Here is a 23232-nt window from a genome sequence, read left to right as displayed (position 1 = left end):
AACATCAGACCCAAGAGATGAGCCCATGAGAAAGTGCCGTCTGACCCAATTGCAGGATCCCCAAGAGCGCTACAGAAATCTGTACATGGCCATCCTTGATAACATCTTGGAGCAGATTCCTCGACGTTTTTCAAATTTGGAAAGTATGCTTTTCTTAGAATTAGTCAATCCAGGGAAATTTGATGACATGAGACAAGCATTTCCAGAGGAGGCCTTCCAAAGTGTCCTGAAAAGTTATGGCCATCACTTTGATTCAGGGAGACTGAGGTCTGAACGTCAAGTCCTGTATTCAGATCAGGACTTGCAGAGTAACAGGGGAAAGCTGTGTGATTACTTGGTGTTCCTTAAAAACATGGAGTTGGACACTACAATGCCTCAGCTTTACAAACTGTTCTCATTAGTGGCAACAATTGGAGCTACATCTGCAGGTGTAGAAAGGAGCTTCTCCTGTTTAAAGCGGCTCAAGTCCTACACCCGTAACACAATGGGCCAAGGCCATTTAAGCAGCCTAGCTCTGCTGGCCATTGAGAGGACACGTGTCAAGTCACTGGAAAAGATGCCTAGTTGGTACGACAGGGTTACAGGGCATTTTCTTGAAAAGGAACGTAGGGCAGAATTTACATATAAATAAATGGACAATTTTTATGATTTAGGCCGAAAATGAGCTTCCCCTCTTTAAAAGATCAGCAGCCGCTACTGCTCTACACCTACGACTGCAGTCTGGCCAACAACGACAATCTCATTGTCAAGTTTGCGGACGACACTACAGTGGTCGGACTCATCTCTAAAGGTGAGGAGGCAGCCTACAGAGAAGAGGTTGTGAAGTTGGCAGCCTGGTGTTCAGAGAATAATCTCACTCTGAACACAAAGAAGACCAGAGAGATCATCATCGACTTCAGGAAGCACAGGACTGACCCAGCCCCCCTATACATCAACGGTGAGTGTGTGGAGAGGGTTCACTCTTTCAAGTTTCTCGGCGTCCTTATCTCCGCCGACATCTCCTGGACAAAGTACATCATAGCAGTCTGCAAGAGGGATCAGCAGTGCCTACACTTCCTGAGAGTTCTTAGGAAGTAGAATCTGAACTCCAACCTGCTGCTGACCTTCTACCGCTCATCCATCGAGAGCCTGCTGACATACTGTATCACAATATGGTACGGCAGCTGTACCGTTGCAGACAGGGAGAGGCTTCAGAGGGTTGTAAAGGCAGCACAGAAGATCATTGGCTGCCCTCCCCCCTCCCTGAAGGACATTTACACCTTCCGTTGCCTAAACAGAGCTCTAACCATCACCAAGGACAGCTCCCACCCTGGTTTTGACCTATTCTAACTGCTCCCCTCAGGGAGGCGCTGCAGGTGTCTCAAGGCCAGAACAACAGACTCAAAAACAGCTTCTTCCCAAGAGCAATAACTATTCTGAACTCTCACATGCACTGTTCGTAATTCTAACACGCCAACCCTCGGACTCTATTATGTAATATACCAATGATTAGCTACCGTGCAGAGACCTTTCAATGTGCAATATCCCAACCTATTATGGACAATAACATATTATATTTATTAGACATATTTATTGCAATCGTACACATTCCTCAGGTCTGCTCACCTTTACCTTCCCTTGTTTTAACTTATTAATGTATGTCCTGTTTTTTATATTGTATACATCTGGAAATGTATACACTCTCCAGGCTGCACATTTTATGTCCCTTTCTTTGTAATGTAACTTGTAGTATTTATTTCACTGCCAGTGTAGTCAGCTAATGAATCTCATTGTACATGTACAGTGACAATTAAGGCATTCTATTCCATTCTTGAGGAGTTTCAGGAAAATGAGAAAGCATGAAAATCACGAGAAAGACATAACGTCATGTTTTAATTCATATTTTAGATAATGCCTGTCATCTTTGATAGTCTATAGGACTATGTGTCCTGTCTCATGACTCCAGAATTGTTTGAGAGTGTAACAAATCTCAATAAAATGGAAGGAAGGAGGCGGGAACCGGCAAACATTTAAACATTTAATAAATTAATATAACAGCCGGCGGCCCCTCACGGACGACCGCCGGCGAACAAAACATGAACATAAATATAAATACAAACATAACATAAGTTCGGGCCCGGTCCTCTCTCCTCGACGGTCCGGTCGCTCGTTCGTTTTATGCTCCCATCTCCTACGTGATTCGAGCCCGGTGTGCGCACAGCTGGCGCTAATTCACAATTACTCACCGGACTCGAACCACGGTCTCGCCCCGCCTACTCTACTACAGAGAGCTTTGTGTTCTTGTTTATCTATTGATAACCAATCTTGTGAGCTTGATTTATCCAACAACGATAACTCTGTTAGCTTAAATACTACTGCATTTTGGATGCAAGGCAGGTCGGCGTGTGGAACTCCATGAGAGTGCTGAAGCTGACTTCTGCTGGCAAAACTAATTTGCACTAATTTGAGAAGACACATGGCTGAGGATGTAGTCAACATCGTGCTGGAAAAAATGCAAGTCGACAGAATTACAAACGTGTTCAAAAAAACAATGCTGGTAAAGAAATTGAACTCACTGTGTTGTCTCTTGCAGAGATCCTTTGAATAAACATGTCCCGCAATCCATACAGTGGATGTCTTGATGCAAGAGGCCAAGTACTGATGCAACTCAAAATGTTGCATGGGTAACAACTGCTGTTCTAAAGAAAAACAAGTGACATGAATCATACAAAGCAAAACTACCAATAAATATCTTTTAAATGTGTTTTAGTTGTAACAAGTGTTGTAAACTATTTACGCACAAGACTGCAACGTTAATAAAAATGGGTCTAATTATGAAACCATTGCAATAAGATTTAGCATTTAAAAGGCAGTTGTCCTGAATAATGTCTATTACTGATAGATGTTTACCAGCCAGAATTTCTCAACAGTAGTCAACTTATATTACCTTTACCAAGAAAAGCATGAGAAAAGATGCTAAGATAACACGATTTGCTCGTCTAATGTTTAATGAGTTTAGATACGCACGGCATTATCATTGTTATGAGCTAGCAACATCACGCATTTACACCAATTCTGTCTTTTTCTACATACAAAGCCAATAATCTTAAATCATTTAATAGAGTAACGTTGACTGTAAACTATATCACCGTTGACTAAACCCAGCTAACAGGACACATGTATTAACAGACATGTTAATTTAAAGGACAATATGGTGGAATCTGACAACAAACGACTTAATAAACCTGGTACAGCATACTCATAACAGATATAAGAAGTGTATCTGACAATCAGTAACAATATTATTATGGTCAATTACCTGTGTACCTTGTTCGGGATTTGCAGATATATCCAACTTCAATGGTATTTGTGTGCGATTTGGACAACTTTGTCTTTATGTATGAATTTTGTGCAATATAATTTAAATGCATTTAAAGTTCTGACTCAAAGTTTTAAATTTTTGATTTACTCTCCCAGTAGACCAAACTGAACCAGGCCCACCTTGCCACAATTACTTTTTTCTTTTCTTTTTTCTTATCAGTTTCAAATGAGAAACATAAATCAAGTGTTTTTAAATAGACACCAGTTTGAAGTATCTTTTCATAGAAGTGTTTTATACTGTCATGCTGAAGAGTTTTAATTGTTTTTTGGGGGAAATGTCTTACTTAATGTTTTTGTCTTAAGACCCCAAGTGAGCAAGACAATGGTGACTGTGGCAAAAACTAAAACATGGATTTTGAAATTAGAAACTGTTCCAAAGAAGTGTTTTTGCATTTGTACTGTCAATGCGTATCATTACAGAATGGTGTGTGTTAAAAGTTTTTAGTTCCTTGTAGATTTATTGGTACAATATATTGGGAAAAACATGCAATGTTTTGCAAAGTAAAACAAAAACACGCTGATGTTCATTGCTTATTTATTTGTGCATTTTTTTTTTTTTACTCTCAAAACACATTTTCATTAAAATATAGGCAGTGACATCATTTTGACATTGTAGTATGCAAAGGAAAGCTAAGAAGATTGCTTGAAGAACGAGGATCTTTTGCTCTTCAGACATGCTCTTCATGCATCTCAGCATCCCTTTGTTTAACCTATCAAAAATAAAGAGCAAGACATGACTGAAAAGACAAGACCATGAGACAGAAATAATAATGAAAAACTATAACCCCTGCTGAAAAGACCAGCATATAGCAATGTTGGTGTGCTAATGTGTCCACCAAGCTGCTTGGCTGCAACACAATCTTGATCAAAATGCTTCAAGTTTTGTATTGTGGTGATTTCAGCAGGTAAATACAACTGCACAAATGCAGTTTTTTCACATGAAAAGAAAATACTTTTTTCACATAAAAGAACACATGTTTAACATACTGCAGTAAAGCCTGTTAATACGCTGGATGTCATTGGGGCTCATTTGTTTAGCTTCACCAATCACAATGTTTGGGTTTGGAGTGGGAATGATGGTTGGCTGACGGTTCCGGGAGAAAGCGTCCCTGAAACACATAGAAAATGCACAGTTGCTTATTGTGTGTGCGTTTGTGCGTGTGTGCGTTTGCGTGTGTGTGCGTGCATGTGTGTATGCGTGCATGTGTAAGTGGACTACACCAAAACTTACCTCGGATAGTGCATCACAGAGTTGTAGTCGTAGGGAGTACCCAGATTATTGGTATTTTTTATATGAAAATTGTGCTCCATTCCTGTTACAGCATATAAAAATGTGTATTGAATATGTAATTAAAAATAAAACTGGAATATAATAGTACATTGTTAATGTGACAACAGTGGATATAGAAAAAAGTATCTGTTATTACTGTATGATTCACGTTTTGATTCAGTCACTCCACTAAAATCTAGCCTAGTTTACAACATTGCATAGCAAATCTCAAGCAAATTATCAAAGGAACTGTAAGGAAGGTGTACCAGGCTGGACGTTTTGAAGAAGAATTTGAACATGTCTGTCACGGTCACTACGATTCTGCTCGTGATGGAATCCGAGAGCATGAAGCAGCTCGTGCTGAACAATACTGTGATAAACACATCCACGGCGGTCCAGAGACACAACCTGCCCTCCGCCTTGGCGTCCAATATATGAATAGCAGCTGTTGACCACACATAGAAATTAGTTCTTACTTTAATGAGACTCTGATGCACAAATTCACGTTATGCACAGAAAAGAGAAAACGAACATTAACATAAATAAGACATTTGTGCATAAGACATTTACCCCGAGACTGACTTTATGTCAACAAAGTCCCTCTGTCCATTGTGAGGAGTGAATCGAATGCAGGTTGATTTATGAAAAGACCTTAGGCCACTTTTAATCACTGATTTTTCTTGAGGAGCTGAGAATGAAGTAGAATGTTGAGTGAAATATTAACTGTTAAAAAGTTATGTTATTATTCAAATAAGAGTTGTCAATTACAGAACTGGTTGGAGATGGCATAGGGCACATAGACTCTTCTATTTCTGCTTCTGCTCCATTTACACCCTCGAGCTGTGCATGGATCTGCATTCTGTAACCCTGTTGCTACAGCGATGTCTCCAAACATGATCACAGGATCGTCCAATCCCTGTACTGTGTTATATAATGCTGTTATTCACTCTGTTATTCAATATGCCGATTCATGGGAATATCAGTTTATGTACAGAATTACCAGCATGTTTGTTGGCCTCAATTATTGCTGACACTGGAACGTCATCTTGCTCAGGGCTGGCATCTAACATGTGTTAAGTCAGTAAATCAAAGAGAAAAAACACAAAAAACCACACTTAAATATAAAAACTATCACCAATAGTTGCTGTGACTACAAATAAACTTCATTCATGCATCTTACCAGTCTCTTCAGAGGTCGTTTTGAAAAAATTCTGTTTAAGGATTTGAAACATGTAGATTATAAACCTCTGATTGAAATAAAAAGCATTTCATTTTTTTAATCTTTTGATGTGCTCTTACCGCAACAGAATGACTCTGAGCTGGAACAAAGCTCAGCACAAGAGAGATGTAGACTACTAGCAGGTACATAATGAAAGCTTCCTGAAAAGCTGTGCTGAGTTAAACAGAGCTGAGGTTTATATAGTCTTCTGAAAGCACTCAACTTCCCTTTTAGTAAACCAACCTTTATGAATTCACAGATTTTCAAAATTAATGAATTTATTCACAAAATTAAAGTTTTCAGGAAAAAGTAGACAGACTTTAAAAGATACAGTAGCAGCCAAAAACAAACTCTATAGGCCATTGGTGCAAAAAAGATGGTATAGTTCAAAATAGACAGAACACTGAAGATTTAAGCTATTAAATCTTATTTAGTCAAAAGTAAAAGGCATGCAAAAACCATACGTTGACTACAATTCAGTTATTATTTTGTGGTTCTTCTTATGTAGTAAATAAAAAAAATAGTTTGTAGCAACAAGTTTTCTTTACTTGAAGTGAATAGATTGTTTTGTACCTACTCAATAGGCTAGTCCTCAACATGTTGCAAAAAAAAAACTCAAGAGTTGTCAAAATATTTTAATATATTTTTTATGTTAGTATGTTAACTTAATATTTTAAGTTGTCAAAACTTTTTTGGTTAGCATTTTTAAAGGATTAATGTTTACTGGCTTAAATTATGCTGTTGTGGTTGTCATAGTAAATTAGGCTGGCTGTTGTATTTAAAGCATTTTTAATGATGTTTGCTTAATTAGGATTGTGTGTAAAGTGTTGATGGAGCTACGTTGCTGCAGGCTACGCACAACACACACTATTTCAATGTTACTTGACCCATGTTTTGTTCTCTTTTAAGCAGTATGTATGCAACAAAATTAAAAAATGGTTTAACAAAATGAAGTAAAAGCTTGAGTTTCTTGAAGCTGTATGTTTCTGTGGCTTAACTGGTAGAGTATTGCATTTAAATTGCAGAAGTCTGTAGGTTCTAGAAATACCTGACATGGTGAGGCAAAATCATGACACAGAGTGGCGTAAGTGACATTTTGGGTGAAACGGAGATACTAAATGAAAGCCCTCGATGAGCTGAAAGCCCAAAATGACAAGTGAAATTAATTTGGAATTATTCATTAAAAGTCAAAAGATTTATCACTAAACATACTAAGCCAGTTGGTGCCAACAGGGCAGAACTGTATTTTGGAGAAACTTCATTTTCATAAACCATAATGGCTGAAACATTGGTGCCCAAAAGGCGCATGTGAGATTTTAATAAAAAAATGATTGTTGTTTTCTTCCTAACTGAAATGTTTAAATACTGTTAAATAAGTATATGACATCCATGTGTGTAACATCTTTATTATAAAGTATTAAAATCAATACACAAAGTCAGATCAAACTAAAATATTTGTTTTTATTCTGGCTCTCCTGGAAAGTTGATGAAATGTCACTTATGCCCCTCTGGTTCTCACCCCATTAATATGTATACATAGAATGCTGTAACATTTGAGTAATCCAGGCAGGAAGCGGATCCACATGCAGTATAGATTTATTAATAATCTTAACCTAAATATTGCAAAGAAACAAGAAACTAGCGTTATCCAGCTAAACCAACTAAAAGACAGGGGACCACAGACTGAATCGTGACAAAACGTAGAATAAGTTGCTTGTTTATTATTATACATTTTTTAATAAAGAACGAAGCTGTCAATTTTCAACAACAAGGCAAACGAAGTCAGACATCACCTTTGGTCAATATTGCATTTGTGTTTGTTGAAATAAATCGAAGTTTGTCAAGAATTGCAAACTCTGAAGCGGAACATAAGCGAGGAAGCTGTTAAGTCTCTGGTTGACAGTTAACCAGATTCTGACTCATACTATGAGCAATACAAGAGATACAAGAGGATGTGAAAAGATTTCAAAAAGAGAAAACGGATGCAACAGATTGTTTTTATTTTTATTCAAAAAAATATTTAATCTGACCATTGAGTAGCATGGCTATAATCATTTCTGATTCAACATTAAATAATCTATATCGTATAATGCTGTTGTAGTGTTTTGGTTCTACTTTAAATCCTTCTTTATAATATTACACGTTTATCTCATCAAAAATACATAAAAACACAATGGTACAACTTGAATTATCAACCAATGTTTGGATGAAATACTGCAACTGCCAACTGATGGGTTATAATTTAACCTACAATATTCTATCTTTTTGCATTTCATGGGTAACAACAACCCAGAATACTGGAAGTTAATTTGCAAAATGTGGAATTTAACAATCAGCTTCTTAAAGTATCACCTCTCAATGCTTTCTGAGTAGTATTAAAGAGGTTTTCATCTATTCACAGGTCCTTGCTGTTTTTTTCTATATTCTCTTTTCCTCATTAATTTCAATATCTTTCATTTTTCAAAATAATTTTCGTTAACAGCAGCTGTAAAATAAATTCATTTAATTGTTATATGTTTCACATAATTTTACTGTGTTTTAAAATCATTTTGTCAGCAATTTCAGAACCTTGATGTCATTTTTAAAAAATCTAGACACAAAACAGTCATTACTTGTAACACAGGCTGTCCAATGCTTAAAACTTTGCATGTTGCATTCATATGAAAGTGACTTATTTGTCAGATGTGGTGACCCATTCCCGAAATGTGACCTCTTCATTCAACCCATCCAGTGAGTAGTGAACACACGCAGAGCAGGTCATGAACACACATAGGGCCTACACCCAAAGCAGTGATCAGCTATCAATACAGCGCCCGGGGAGCAAGTAGGGGTAAGGTGCCTTACTCAAAGGCACCTCAGCGGACTCGTTACCCACCGGCCCCGAGAATCGACCACACCAAAACGCGAGCAAGCGTGTTCCAAGCTCTTTTTTACTCGCTGGAAAAGTTCGTTATTTACACGTGAGTGACGCGATTTCACAAATATTTTCATTGTTCGCGAAAGACGAGATTGACGTGCGTTCGCGCCATCGCGATAAGAATGAAATTCAGCAATTTACGATATTTTACAAGAATTACACATTAATATGACACTGTTGTAGAATAGAACACAAAAAACAACTCTCAGTGGTTGAGACGCGTGGTGATGTCATTTCCCAGCCAGTAACGATCTACATCCCACCCCTACTGTGACCCATGGTTTATTCTGTAAGTTTGAGAACCAGTGAGCAATAGACTTTCAAAATAAATAATACGATAAAATAATTGTCGGCGTTAAATAATTTATGCGTTAACGCGTTAATAACACGTTTACTAACCAGCAAAAAATGAATTTTCATTTTAGGCTGAAGGGACTGGTGCCGTGGCATCAACTTACTTCAAATATCAAAACTTTTATGTGGTTTTGACAAAGATTAATCAATTGTTTTTCAGCATTATCTTATTTTTAATTGTTGATTTAGGCAAGTTTAACACCAAACTTTTCTAATACAGAAAGTAGAGAATAATTCTTGGTTTAAGTCTCTAATGAATGCTTAGATTCAAGATTCAAAGGATCTTTATTGGCATGATAAATGAAAATTTACATTGCCAAAGAACAAGATTAAATGCACAAATACAGATTAGGATAAAAAATAAAATAGAATAAAATAAAATAAAATTAACACAGTGCTTAGGCTCTCTCCTCCTACTAGGTCAGTGTGACTGTGAAGCATGGGCGTAAATCCCGGGGGTGACGGAGGGGACATGTCCCCCTCGATCAATTAAATTTGCTATTGTCATAAATATATTTTGAGTTACCTAAACTAATTGTATAATTAGAAGAAAATAAAAACGCAAAAAATGCGTTTAAAATAAAAAAACTGTTGAGTTCCCCCTCCCCTGCCTCTCACTGTGGTTTGGCCCACTGCCTGCTATCCCCATTCATCCACCACCTGCGCTTTGCGCAACACATTCAAGTCCGGTATGTGGTTCAGTTCATCAGTGGTTGTTGAACTCTAGGAAAAAGGCTATTTTATTCACCTTAAATGAAGTGATTCTCTTTACTGTAGTTGATGCTGATTCATTATTAAATTAGTTGTTGCAAAAAATGCTGATTACCGATGTATTTCTATGAATCTGCTATGCTAGCGATTAAAACGTTAGCTATTACACGTTAGCTTGTTACATAGGACGCCACACACTGCAACTAACAGGCCGAAGCCGTCTTCCATGCATTCTTTTATTTTTGGCGACCTGGCATGCTGTGAACATTAACGGCCACAATTAGCCACCGATCCTGCCATTCAGGTCCCGTGTCACACACAGCCGCGAACATACCGGTTACAGTTTTGTGACGTTGGCACTATATCAAGCGTCCACAAAAGTTGTACAGCTTTCATTCAGTTGGAGAAGGATGTTTTCTCAGCATCTATTGTGTTCAGTATGTGCGCGGCGGATAAGCTAAACATTCAGTTTACTGAAACTCGAGCGATTCAACAAGTACAACACAGAATTTAATCATCAGTCCCTGTTACTGAGTGTTTGTTTGGGTACACGAACATGAACAAAGTTTGTTGGCGGAGGCAGTGCACTACAGGGGAAAATAACAACCACTCATTTAAAGTCGATGTACTTTGTCAGACGATGACTAGTGTTTAAGTGTTTAAAAAGTGGCTCATTGTCAACATGTAGTATCATGGTTAGTGTGTTTTTATATTTGTTTCCTGTCTTCACAGCAAAGACAAAAATATATATAAAAGGAAAAAAGGTCTATTGTTCACTTGTATTACAGTATGTGACCGTTCAGTTCAGTTATAATATGACTGCAAGTCTGCATGATACACCTATAAACCTAATGCATATTGTCGCTTAGTGTCGTATAAGTACAATTTTGACTGTATTATTTGTGTCCCCTTCAAAAATTGCTATTGAGGAATATTATATGTATTGTCCCCCCCCCTACTGTTAAATGAGATTTACGCCCATGGTGTGAAGAGGGACTTCTTATCATCTTGTTTAAAAACAACTTCGGTTAACACACAGACACACTACCCTTGAGGAGTTTCAGGAAAGTGAGAAAGCAGGAAAATCACGAGACAGACAAAACGTCATGTTTTTATTCATATTATATTTAATGCCTGTCACCTTTGCTAGTCTATAGGACTATGTGTCCTGTCTCATGACTCCAGAATTGTTTGAGAGCTTTGTGTTCTTGTTTATCTATTGATAACCAATCTTGTGAGCTTGATTTATCCAAGAAATGACGTAGTAAGTTAACTCTGTTAGCTTAAATACTACTGCATTTTGGATGCAAGGCAGGTCGGCGTGTGGAACTCCATGAGAGTGCTGAAGCTGACTTCTGCTGGCAAAACTAATTTGCACTAATTTGAGAAGACACATGGCTGAGGATGTAGTCAACATCGTGCTGGAATAAATGCAAGTCGACAGAATTACAAACGTGTTCAAAAAAACAATGCTGGTAAAGAAATTGAACTCACTGTGTTGTCTCTTGCAGAGATCCTCTGAATAAACATGTCCCGCAATCCATACAGTGGATGTCTTGATGCAAGAGGCCAAGTACTGATGCAACTCAAAATGTTGCATGGGGAACAACTGCTGTTCTAAAGAAAAACAAGTGACATGAATCATACAAAGCAAAACTACCAATAAATATCTTTTAAATGTGTTTTAGTTGTAACAAGTGTTGTAAACTATTTACGCACAAGACTGCAACGTTAATAAAAATGGGTTTAATTATGAAACCATTGCAATAAGATTTAGCATTTAAAAGGCAGTTGTCCTGAATAATGTCTATTACTGATAGATGTTTACCAGCCAGAATTTCTCAACAGTAGTCAACTAATATTACCTTTACCCATAAAAGCGTGAGAAAAGATGCTAAGATAACACGATTTGCTCGTCTAACGTTTAATGAGTTTAGATACGCACGGCATTATCATTGTTATGAGCTAGCAACATCACGCATTTGCACCAATTCTGTCTTTTTCTACATACAAAGCCAATAATCTTAAATCATTTAATAGAGTAACGTTGACTGTAAACTATAGCACCGTTGACTAAACCCAGCGAACAGGACACATGTATATTAATTAAACAGACACATGTATGTTAATTTAAAGGACTATATGGTGGAATCTTTTGTGCAATATAATTTAAATGCATTTAAAGTTCTGACTCAAAGTTTTAATTTTTTGATTTACTCTCCCAGTAGACCAAACTGAACCAGGCCCACCTTGGCACAATTACTTTTTTCTTTTCTTTTTTCTTATCAGTTTCAAATGAGAAACATAAATCAAGTGTTTTTAAATAGACACCAGTTTGAAGTAGGTTTTCAGAGAAGTGTTTTATACTGTCATGCTGAAGAGTTTTAATTGTTTTTTGGGGGAAATGTCTTAATGTTTTTGTCTTAAGACCCCAAGTGAGCAAGTCTATGGTGACTGTGGCAAAAACTAAAACATGGATTTTGAAATTAGAAACTGTTCCAAAGAAGTGTTTTTGCATTTGTACTGTCAATGCGTATCATTACAGAATGGTGTGTGTTAAAAGTTTTTAGTTCCTTGTAGATTTATTGGTACAATATATTGGGACAAACATGCAATGTTTTGCGAAGTAAAACAAAAACATGCTGATGTTTATTGCTTATTTATTTGTGCATTTAATTTTTTTTACTCTCAAAACACATTTTCATGAAAATATAGGCAGTGACATCATTTTGACATTGTAATATGCAAAGGAAAGCTAAGAAGAATGCTTGAAGAACGAGGATCTTTTGCTCTTCAGACATGCTCTTCATACATCTCAGCATCCCTTTGTTTAACCTATCAAAAATAAAGAGCAAGACATGACTGAAAAGACAAGACCATGAGACAGAAATAATAATGAAAAACTATAACCCCTGCTGAAAAGACCAGCATATAGCAATGTTGGTGTGCTAATGTGTCCACCAAGCTGCTTGGCTGCAACACAATCTTGATCAAAATGCTTCAAGTTTTGTATTGTGGTGATTTCAGCAGGTAAATACAACTGCACAAATGCAGTTTTTTTCACATGAAAAGAACACATGTTTAACATACTGCAGTAAAGCCTGTTAATACGCTGGATGTCATTGGGGCTCATTTGTTTAGCTTCACCAATCACAACGTTTGGGTTTGGAGTGGGAATGATGGTTGGCTGACGGTTCCGGGAGAAAGCGTCCCTGAAACACATAGAAAATTCACATTTGCTTATTGGGTGTGTGTTTGTGTGTGTGCATGTGTGCGCGTGTAAGTGGACTACACCAAAACTTACCTCGGATAGTGCATCACAGAGCTGTAGTCGTAGGGAGTACCCAGATTATTGGTATTTTTTATATGAAAATTGTTCTCCATTCCTGTTACAGCATATAAAAATGTGTATTGAATATGTAATTAAAAATAAAACTGGAATATAATAGTACATTGTTAATGTGACAACAGTGGATATAGAAAAAAGTATCTGTTATTTTGTATTATTCACATTTTGATTCAGTCACTCCACTAATATCTAGCCTATTTACAACATTGCATAGCAAATCTCAAGCAAATTATCAAAGGAACTGTATGGAAGGTGTACCAGGCTGGACGTTTTGAAGAAGAATTTGAACATGTCCGTCACGGTCACTACGATTCTGCTCGTGATGGAATCCGAGAGCATGAAGCAGCTCGTGCTGAACAATACTGTGATAAACACATCCACGGCGGTCCAGAGACACAACCTGCCCTCCGCCTTGGCGTCCAACATATGAATAGCAGCTGTTGACCACACATAGAAATTAGTTCTTACTTTAATGAGACTCTGATGCACAAATTCACGTTATGCACAGAATAGAGAAAACGAACATTAACATAAATAAGACATTTGTGCATAAGACATTTACCCCGAGACTGACTTTATGTCAACAAAGTCCCTCTGTCCATTGTGAGGAGTGAATCGAATGCAGGTTGATTTATGAAAAGAGCTAAGGCCACTTTCAATCACTGATTTTTCTTGAGGAGCTGAGAATGAAGTAGAATGTTGAATGAAATATTAACTGTTAAAAAGTAACCTCAAAATTATTCAAATAAGAGTTGTCAATTACAGTACTGGTTGGAGATGGCATAGGGCACATAGACTTCTCCATTTGTGCTTCTGCTCCATTTACACCCTCGAGCTGTGCATGGATCTGCATTCTGTAACCCTGTTGCTACAGCGATGTCTCCAAACATGATCACAGGATCGTCCAATCCCTGTACTGTGTTATATAATGCTGTTATTCACTCTGTTATTCAATATGCCGATTCATGGGAATATCAGTTTATGTACAGAATTACCAGCATGTTTGTTGGCCTCAATTATTGCTGACACTGGAACGTCATCTTGCTCAGGGCTGGCATCTAACATGTGTTAAGTCAGTAAATCATAGATAAAGCAAAAAAAAACACACTTAAATATAAAAACTATCACCAATAGTTGCTGTGACTACAAATAAACTTCATTCGTGCATCTTACCAGTCTCTTCAGAGGTCGTTTTGAAAAAATTCTGTTTAAGGATTTGAAACATGTAGATTATAAACCTCTGATTGAAATAAAAAGCATTTCATTTATTTTATTTTTTGATGTGCTCTTACCGCAACAGAATGACTCTGTGCTGGAACAAAGCTCAGCACAAGAGAGATGTAGACTACTAGCAGGTACATAATGAAAGCTTCCTGAAAAGCTGTGCTGAGTAAAACAGAGCTGAGGTTTATATAGTCTTCTGAAAGCACTCAACTTCCCTTTTTGTAAACCAACCTTTACGAATTCACAGATTTTCAAAATGAATGAATTCCATTCCATTCCATTCCATTTTCTACCGCTTATCCGAACTACCTCGGGTCACGGGGAGCCTGTGCCTGTATCAGGAGTCATCGGGCATCAAGGCAGGATACACCCTGGATGGAGTGCCAACCCATCGCAGGGCACACACACTCACTCATTCACTCACGCACTCACACCCTACGGACAATTTTTCCAGAGATGCCAATCAACCTACCATGCATGTCTTTGGACCAGGGGAGGAAATGAATGAATTTATTCACAAAATTTAAGTTTTCTTGTTGCAGGAAAAAGTAGACAGACTTTAAAAGATACAGTAGCAGCCAAAAACAAAGTCCATAGGGCATTGGTGCAAAAAAGATGGTATAGTTCAAAATAGACAGAACACTGAAGATTTAAGCTATTTTATTTATGTTAAATTACACTGCAGAAAGACAGATCAAGGAATATGAGTTTTACTCAAATATGCAACAAACCAAAGCACAGGACAGTAAAAAGCATGCAAAAATCATATGTTGACTACAATTCTGTTTATTATTTTGTGGTTTAAGTTTGTTTACTTTAACTAAATAGATTGTTTGGTACCTACTCAATAGGCTAGTCCTCAACATGTTGCGTTCATGGGTTACTTGAGGACAAAAAGATCTCACACCACAGATTGGGTTAAAGGATTTAAAGCAAACAATCCACTCCTCGAATACAGGTAATCCAAAAGAATAACAAAACCAAAGCAAAAAGGATATATTCCAGACTGCAGCATCAACACCGACATACATCTAACAACGTTAGAACATTAATACTCGACAAGGAACTGAAATAAGGGGAGAACTTAAATAGAACAGATAACAAGGACAACACAGGTGATGGGGATGAACTAGATAATGGGGTACAGGTGCAAAAGTACAAGAGAACAAAACACAGGTGAGAGAGCGTGATATGTAAAAATGATAGTCCGTGGGGAAAAACGTAGAACAGGCAAGGAACACACGGAAGTGTTACACTAAAAAATATTTACTCAAGAGTTGGCAAAATATTTTAACATAGCATGTTGTCCGGTCCCTGTACGACCGGAGCAGGAGCTTGGTTCGCATTGCCGGCAGTAAGTCAGACTTGTTCCCGGTGCATGTTGGACTCCGGCAGGGCTGCCCTTTGTCGGCGGTTCTGTTCATAATTTTTATGGACAGAATTTCTAGGCGCAGCCAGGGGCCGGAGGGCGTTGGGTTTGGGGACCACACGATATCATCTCTGCTCTTTGGGGATGATGTCATCGTGCTGGCCGCATCAGACCAGGACCTTCAGCATGCACTGCGACAGTTTGCAGCAATGTGTGAAGCGGCTGGGATGAGAATCAGCACCTCCAAATCTGAGGCAATGGTTCTCAGTCGGAAAAGGGTAGCTTGCTTACTTCAGGTAGGTGGAGAGTTCCTGCCTCAAGTGGAGGAGTTCAAGTATCTGGGGGTCTTGTTCACGAGTGAGGGAAGGATGGAACGGCAGATTGACAGACGGATCGGTGTAGCTTCTGCAGTAATGCGGTCGCTGTACCGGTCTGTCGTGGTGAAGAAGGAGCTGAGCCGCAAGGCGAAGCTCTCGATTTACCGGTCAATCTATGCTCCTACTCACACCTATGGTCATGAGCTGTGGGTCATGACTGAAAGGACAAGATCCCGGATACAGGCGGACAAAATGAGCTTTCTCCCAGGGTGGCCGGGCGATCCCTTAGAGATAGGGTGAGAAGCTCGGTCACTCGGGAGGAGCTCAGAGTAGATCCGCTGCTCCTCCACATCGAGAGGGGACAGCCGAGGTGGCTCGGGCATCTTTTCCGGGTGCCCCCTGGACGCCTTCCCGGGAAGGTGTTCCAGGCATGTCCCACCGGGAGAAGACCCCGTGGAAGACCTAGGACACGCTGGAGGGACTATGTCTCCCGGCTGGCCTGGGAACGCCTCTGTGTCTGGGCATCCCTGCTTAGAATGGCTGCCCCGCGACCCGGCCCCGGATAAGCGGAAGAAAATGGATGGATGGATAGATGGATGGATAGCATGTTGTCATAACTTTTTTGGTTAGTATTTTTAAAGGATTAATGTTTACTGGCTTAAATTATGCTGTTGTGGTTGTCATAGTAAATTAGGCTGGCTGTTGTATTTAAAGCATTTTTAATGATGTTTGCTTATTTAGGATTGTGTGTTAAGTGTTGATGGAACTACGTTTCTGCAGGCTACGCACAACACACACTATTTCAATGTTACTTGACCCATGTTTTCGTCTCTTTTAAGCAGTATGTATGCAACAAAATTATGTTATACAAAATGGTTTGACAAAATGAAGTAAAAGCTTGAGTTTCTTGAAGCTGTATGTTTCTATGTTAACTGGTAGAGCATTGCATTTAAATTGCAGAAGTCTGTAGGTTCTAGAAATACCTGACATGGTGAGGCAAAATCATGACACAGAGTGGCGTAAGTGACATTTTGGGTGAAATGGAGATACTAAATGAAAGCCCTCGATGAGCTGAAAGCCCAAACTGACAAGTGAAATCAATATGGAATTATTCATTAGAAGTCAAAAGATTTATCACTGAACATACTAAGCCAGTTGGTGCCAAAAGGGCAGAACTGTATTTTGGAGAAACTTCAACCATAATCCAAACTTCAACCTTAAACCATAATGGCTGAAACATTGGTGCCAAAAAGGCGCATGTGAGATTTTAATAAAGAAAAATGATTGTTGTTTTCTTCCTAACTGAAATGTTTAAATACTGTTCAATAAGTATATGACATCCATGTGTGTAACATCTTTATTATAAAGTATTGAAATCAATACACACAGTCAGATCAAACTAAAATATTTTTTTTATTCTGGCTCTCCTGGAAAGTTGATGAAATGTCACTTATGCCCCTCTGGTTCTCACCCCATTAATATGTATACATAGAATGCTGTAACATTTGAGTAATCCAGGCAGGAAGCGGATCCACATGCAGTATAGATTTATTAATAATCTTAACCTAAATATAACAAAGAAACAAGAAACTAGCGTTATCCAGCTAAACCAACTAAAAGACATGGGAACACAGACTGAATCGTGACAAAACGTAGAATAAGTTGCTTGTTTATTATTATACATTTTTTAATAAAGAACGAAGCTGTCAATTTTCAACAACAAGACCAACGAAGTCGGACATAACTTTTGGTCAATATTGCATTTGTGTTTGTTGTGAAATAAATCGAAGTTTGTAAAGAATTGCAAACTCTGAAGCGGAACATAAGCTAACCACTTAAACCAACATCGGTTTAACATAGAGGAAGCTGTTAGGTCTCTGGTTTACAGTTAACCAGATTCTGACTCATACTATGAGCAATAAAAGAGATACAAGAGGATGTGGAAAAGATTTCAAAAAGAAACGGATGCAACAGATTGTTTTTATTTTTATTTAAAAAAATATTTAATCTGACCATTGAGTAGCATGGCTACAATCATTTCTGATTCAACATTAAATAATCTATATCGTATAATGCTGTTGTAGTGTTTTGGTTCTACTTTAAGTCCTTCTTTATAATATTACATGTTTATCTTATAAAAAAATACATAAAAACACAATTGGTACAACTTGAATTATCAACCCATGTTTGGATGAAATACTGCAACTGCCAACTGATGGGTTATAATTTAACCTACAGTTTTCTATATCTTTTTGCATTTAATGGGTAACAACAACCCAGAATACTGGAAGTTAATTTGCAAAATGTGGAATTTATCAAACAGCTTCTTAAAGTATCACTAAGCCACCGTGCCCCCCATGGTCAAATATATGTACTATTATGTTAACATTTTATTGACTAAAAATGCGTTAAACACGTTCATCTCGAACGAAAACAATTTCGTTCAGAATCAGCTACTTAGGTCGGCTGACTCGATTTCCTTCTCATTCATTCCCGTAGCGTACAGTGCATTACTCTGTTGAAGCCCAGCGTCCATTGACTTCAATGGGGCTGCTTTAAACAGTTTTTTTCAGTGCTTAGAAACAAGACGGTCATTGGATAATGCTGCGATTATGTCCCGTCCACGGACGCTCAGCGTCTCTGGGATGAATGGAGGAGTGGGCTGGCCTGAACTCCGAGCGTCTGCGTGATGATTGGAGGATCTGTCATCTCTTTTTAATCCAATTTTATGTCCTAAAACGCTCGTTTTTTGGGGTCGACAGCTTAAAAAAATGTATTCATTGTTTTTTTTTTAATTTGTTTGCTATACACATTGTCACATATCAGCTTTTAGACATTTTTTTTTTATATAAATCATAAATGACAAGGAGGCGGCAGCTTCTCGCAATGCAAAGAGACGGTTGGTGTGGGCGTGGTCTTCAGATTATGACGCGTATCACTCTGTGTCTCCATTTCCAACTCAGTCCCATCGCGGATTTTGCATGTGTAGTCGAAAGACAAACTGCTGCAACCTTGTGTGAAATTTCACACAATTTCACACCACATTCATTGTTTCAGTTTAACATAATTCCCACTTTTTCCTCCCGTTGAGTTAAATATATATATATATTAGATCGTTTGATCATAAATTCATATAGTCTGAACTAGACAGCTAGCAAGCTGCACACGATGGCAGACAGTGCTAATATTGTCGACCTGATTTTGGCAAAGCCATTAGAAAGTCTTCCTTACGAGGAGAAACTTAGAATTAAACAACAGGGCAGATCAACACCTTAGATTGAATTAGTGCAAAAGATCGGGAAAGTAACAGGTCTTTTCAGCTCTCCTGGTATGACAAAGTTAGCTGGCTGACTGGAAGTGCTGTGAAAAAGAAAATGTACTGCTGGCCATGTCTCTTGATGAAACCATCTCATGGATGTGTTGTTTGGTCAAAATTGGGGTTTGGAGATCTGTCAAACTTTGACAGGGCATATAAAAGGCATGAAAATAGCAATGAACATGTGAGTGCATGTGCAAGATTAAGTTGCATGGGCAGGATCAGGGTTGAGCATGCAATCAATGAAGGTGCTCGCATTCAAGTGGCTAAACATAATGAAACTGTTAAACAAAACAGGGCCTTCATAAACCGCCTAATTGATGTGACATCCTTGCTTGGCATTTTCTTGAAAAGGAACGTAGGGCAGAATTTACATATAAATAAATGGACAAATTTTATGATTTAGGCCGAAAATGAGCTTCCCCTCTTTAAAAGATCAGCAGCCGCCACTGACTTCTAGGTTTCTCATGGGTTTCAATGTTTAAGAAATCGCTTACGCACTGAGTAACAAAGTAAGCCCTGAAACAGATAAAGAAATAGAACCGAGCAGATGTTGTGAACAACTCAGTTAGTTCAAAGGAAATCTGCAAATGTATTAAAAAGACGTTAGGGTTGCAAATTCTTAGCTGTATGTGCTTACTCATGGATAAGTAAAATGGGAGGTGTCCCTTTGTCCCCGGAGGGGGTAATAGTGGAAGTAGCTAAGAGGTGTCACAACCTCACATATAAAACAAAATATTTATATATATATTTTTGATATTATTGTGGACATGTGATATGAGAATACTGTTTATCAATAGCTCTGTCCATGTTCCTGATATTTTATAATTCACTATGAATAAAACGTGGATAAAGTATCTGCTGTTGTGATCAAAGGTAAAACAAATCTACCAGATTTGATAGTGAGTTTTGAGTTAAGACTGTTAAGGCATAGAGCCTGTGGCTATCACAGATCATTTTAAGTAAAATAATTGTGGAAGTTTTTACCATAATGAAAAAAGTAGTCACCATAATTAATGTTGATATTTTTGATAAGATTGTGCTTGGCTGTAACAAAATTGTTCTTTTATCTCAAGCAGGCCCCCACCATGAAATCATTATTCCCAAATTTCCTGATGTATGGGCAAAAGACAAATTTGATTGAGGAGTTGCAAAAGTACGCAACTTAACATTCCAGGACCCATGCCAACTTTACCAAAAAGAGAAAAAAAGAGAACTTTATTTGTTGTAAGAGTTACATAAACGGGGGATTGCAGTTCTATGCTCATCCCTCACCAACTGAACATTTAAGATGTAAATATTTAAGTATACTGTTCAAATAGTTTTTGTTATTCTTCAATTGTCTTGATTATATTATAGGAGTTTCCATTGACTATGATTGTTCCTGAAATGCCTGTCTGCCAAACCCAAAGAAAATGTTTTGTAGTGCCATATGAGAGAGAGATTTTGATCTCTCTGATTTTGTCTGATGGGATGGAGCGAAAACCAGTGTGCATGAGGTGATGACCCAATTAAGATTCTCTAGTGGTCAGAGGAGGACAACCTAAGGCAGGGCTTCACCGCCACTGGCACACACGCCACTGGCACGGGGTGTTGTTAAAAATTTGACTCAGATCACATGATACACAATTCACTGGTAGGATGTTGAAAATTTTTAACTCAACATTTTCATATTGCTTTCTGTCTAGTAAATCAGTACATACAAAAATCGCACATGTTGGGAACTGCCACTGCTTTAATTGCGTGTTGCAGTGGGGGAAATTGTGGAATGTGGTTTTACCAAAGTTCTTTTTAAAATTAGAGCCTTAACAAAACAACTCATATCAGCCTCTTCTGAGATAATGATGGGACGCTACACGTGGTTGCCATAGGATGATCCTTTTCAACACAAGTGAGCATCTGGCCAATTGGAAATTGGTCTGCAAAATTATTAGAGTCTGTGTCAAACATTATGAAAAAGTTGTAGAACAAAGTGACAAGCCTGATGTGGCTGATATAAGGAATAGTGTTATGTTAAATTGTTTATGCCCTAGGTCCAAAATGTGATGGACCTTATCAAGTTTTATTAAAATGTAATACATCTGTTTACCTGGAGAGAGGAGCACTTGGCACAATATAGATTATGGTAACAGGTGAAACAGATTGAAAAATCCCACAACCAAATAAACACCTCATAAGTAAGACACATGAATATATTTCACATCCAAATCTTACTTATTTGTACTTATTTTGCCCTGACCATACCACTATTTATGCTGTAGGGCCCGATTGGTATTCTGTGGGGAACTTGTAAACATGGTAAATATGCAGAACTTGAGTCGTTGCTACAGTATGCTTAGTAGTAAGTAGTAACACTAAATATTGTCTAAAACTGATAGTTTTATATTTATGCATTCATTTTTATTTTATTTTTATTTTTTGCAGTATATGAATATTTGAATATTCATTGCTTAAATCTAATATTTCTCACATTCTGTCTGACCGAGAGCCACTGTCTGCTCTAGCTATGGCTTGGATGTTTGCATTTGCAGTAGGATGCATTTTTACGGATGTTATAGAGTCTGTAGAAGAATAAGTGGAAGAGGTATAGGAGATTTTGTTGAGGCTTCCAAGGTAGTAACTTTTCAGATTGGAAAATATCTGCTTTATCCATTTGGGGGACTGTTGGGGCTAACTATACTTTGTCTATGTGTTTGGATGGTTCTTTGCTGTTGTTTGTCCTATCTTTTTAAGTCTGCTTGCAGAACACTAAATTCCACTAAGGAGGAGAAGTAGCTGTTGATGCTCACAACCAACTAACTTGCTCCGCCACCTGACCAGAGATGACATAATGTCCGTTTGTGAGTGGAGGACTAGGAGAGCCCCTTCCATGGGGACCATCATTTTTAGGTTCTGGCATGTGGTGGGGTAAAGATGTGACCCGTCAGGGGAGCCCTCGTCACCACTCCTGTTCTCCTTAGTGACCTTATTACAGTATGTGGAGTTTTGTACTCCACATTGGTCTAAAACGGGGGACTGAAGGGACTGGTGCTGTGGCTTCAACTAACTTCAAATATAAATGGTTTTATGTGGTTTTGACAAAGATTAATCAATTATTATTCAGCATTATCATATTTTTAATTGATGATTTAAGCACGTTTACACCAAACTTTTCTAATACAGAAAGTAGAGAATAATTCTGGGTTTAAGTCTCTAATGAATGCTTAGGCTCTCTCCTCCTGCTAGGTCAGTGTGACTGTGAAGAGGGACTTCTTATCACCATGTCTAAAAACATCTTCGGTTAGCACACACACACTACCCTTTAGGAGTTTCAGGAAAGTGAGAAAGAGTGGAAAATCACGAGACAGACATAACGTCATGTTTTAATTTTAAAACTATTTTTATTCACAAAGTTTTATTCTATTAATTATATTCCTGACTCTGAGTCTTCTTTCATCATAACTGGTCTACGGGTCTTTTGCTATAAATCCCCTACAAGGCACTCAGGATCTAAAGCATAATTTTGAAGGGGAAAACTGCATATTAGCCTGAGTTTAAGGACTATACCAGGAGCTGGTGAGCTGAGAGTTTAACTGAATGATAAAATAAGAGAGCTGTGGTTGGTAGACTTAAAATGAGATTAATGGATCAGCATTAACAGTACACAGTGAATTATTCATTAACATTGTTATTGTTTTATTATTTAAATTGTAGCTCTAAAAAAACCTTGGGATGAATTTATATCTGCTGCTGCTGACAGAATAAAAAAAGAAAAAATGAAAAACAGTAGTCCGACAATGCTGTACAAATTGAGCATGGCAAATCAGAGATGCAGGAAGATTATTAG

The 23232-nt window shown here is 37.9% G+C and overlaps 2 protein-coding genes across 2 annotated transcripts; both read right to left on the bottom strand.

Annotated features, from left to right (window-relative positions):
- Positions 1 to 3878: 3878 nt before the first annotated feature.
- Positions 3879 to 6040, bottom strand: LOC130417212 (hatching enzyme 1.2-like). The gene is made up of 9 exons (XM_056742573.1): positions 5930 to 6040; positions 5811 to 5841; positions 5631 to 5693; positions 5399 to 5551; positions 5201 to 5318; positions 4897 to 5075; positions 4592 to 4673; positions 4348 to 4469; positions 3879 to 4070 (listed from the first exon to the last, which is right to left on the bottom strand). Exons 1-9 carry the CDS (start codon positions 5996 to 5998, stop codon positions 4066 to 4068), a joined length of 822 nt encoding a protein of 273 aa, XP_056598551.1. The 5' UTR covers positions 5999 to 6040; the 3' UTR covers positions 3879 to 4065.
- A 6434-nt stretch (positions 6041 to 12474) lies between these two features.
- On the bottom strand, positions 12475 to 14553 carry LOC130417219 (hatching enzyme 1.2-like). The gene is made up of 9 exons (XM_056742587.1): positions 14473 to 14553; positions 14354 to 14384; positions 14176 to 14238; positions 13944 to 14096; positions 13743 to 13860; positions 13439 to 13617; positions 13136 to 13217; positions 12922 to 13043; positions 12475 to 12666 (listed from the first exon to the last, which is right to left on the bottom strand). Exons 1-9 carry the CDS (start codon positions 14539 to 14541, stop codon positions 12662 to 12664), a joined length of 822 nt encoding a protein of 273 aa, XP_056598565.1. The 5' UTR covers positions 14542 to 14553; the 3' UTR covers positions 12475 to 12661.
- Positions 14554 to 23232: the final 8679 nt, after the last annotated feature.

Source organism: Triplophysa dalaica, chromosome 1 (assembly GCF_015846415.1).
Source record: "Triplophysa dalaica isolate WHDGS20190420 chromosome 1, ASM1584641v1, whole genome shotgun sequence".
Classification (NCBI taxonomy): domain Eukaryota; kingdom Metazoa; phylum Chordata; class Actinopteri; order Cypriniformes; family Nemacheilidae; genus Triplophysa; species Triplophysa dalaica.
The sequence above is the reverse complement of the archived record's forward strand: the minus strand, read 5'-3'. Positions and strand labels throughout refer to the sequence as shown.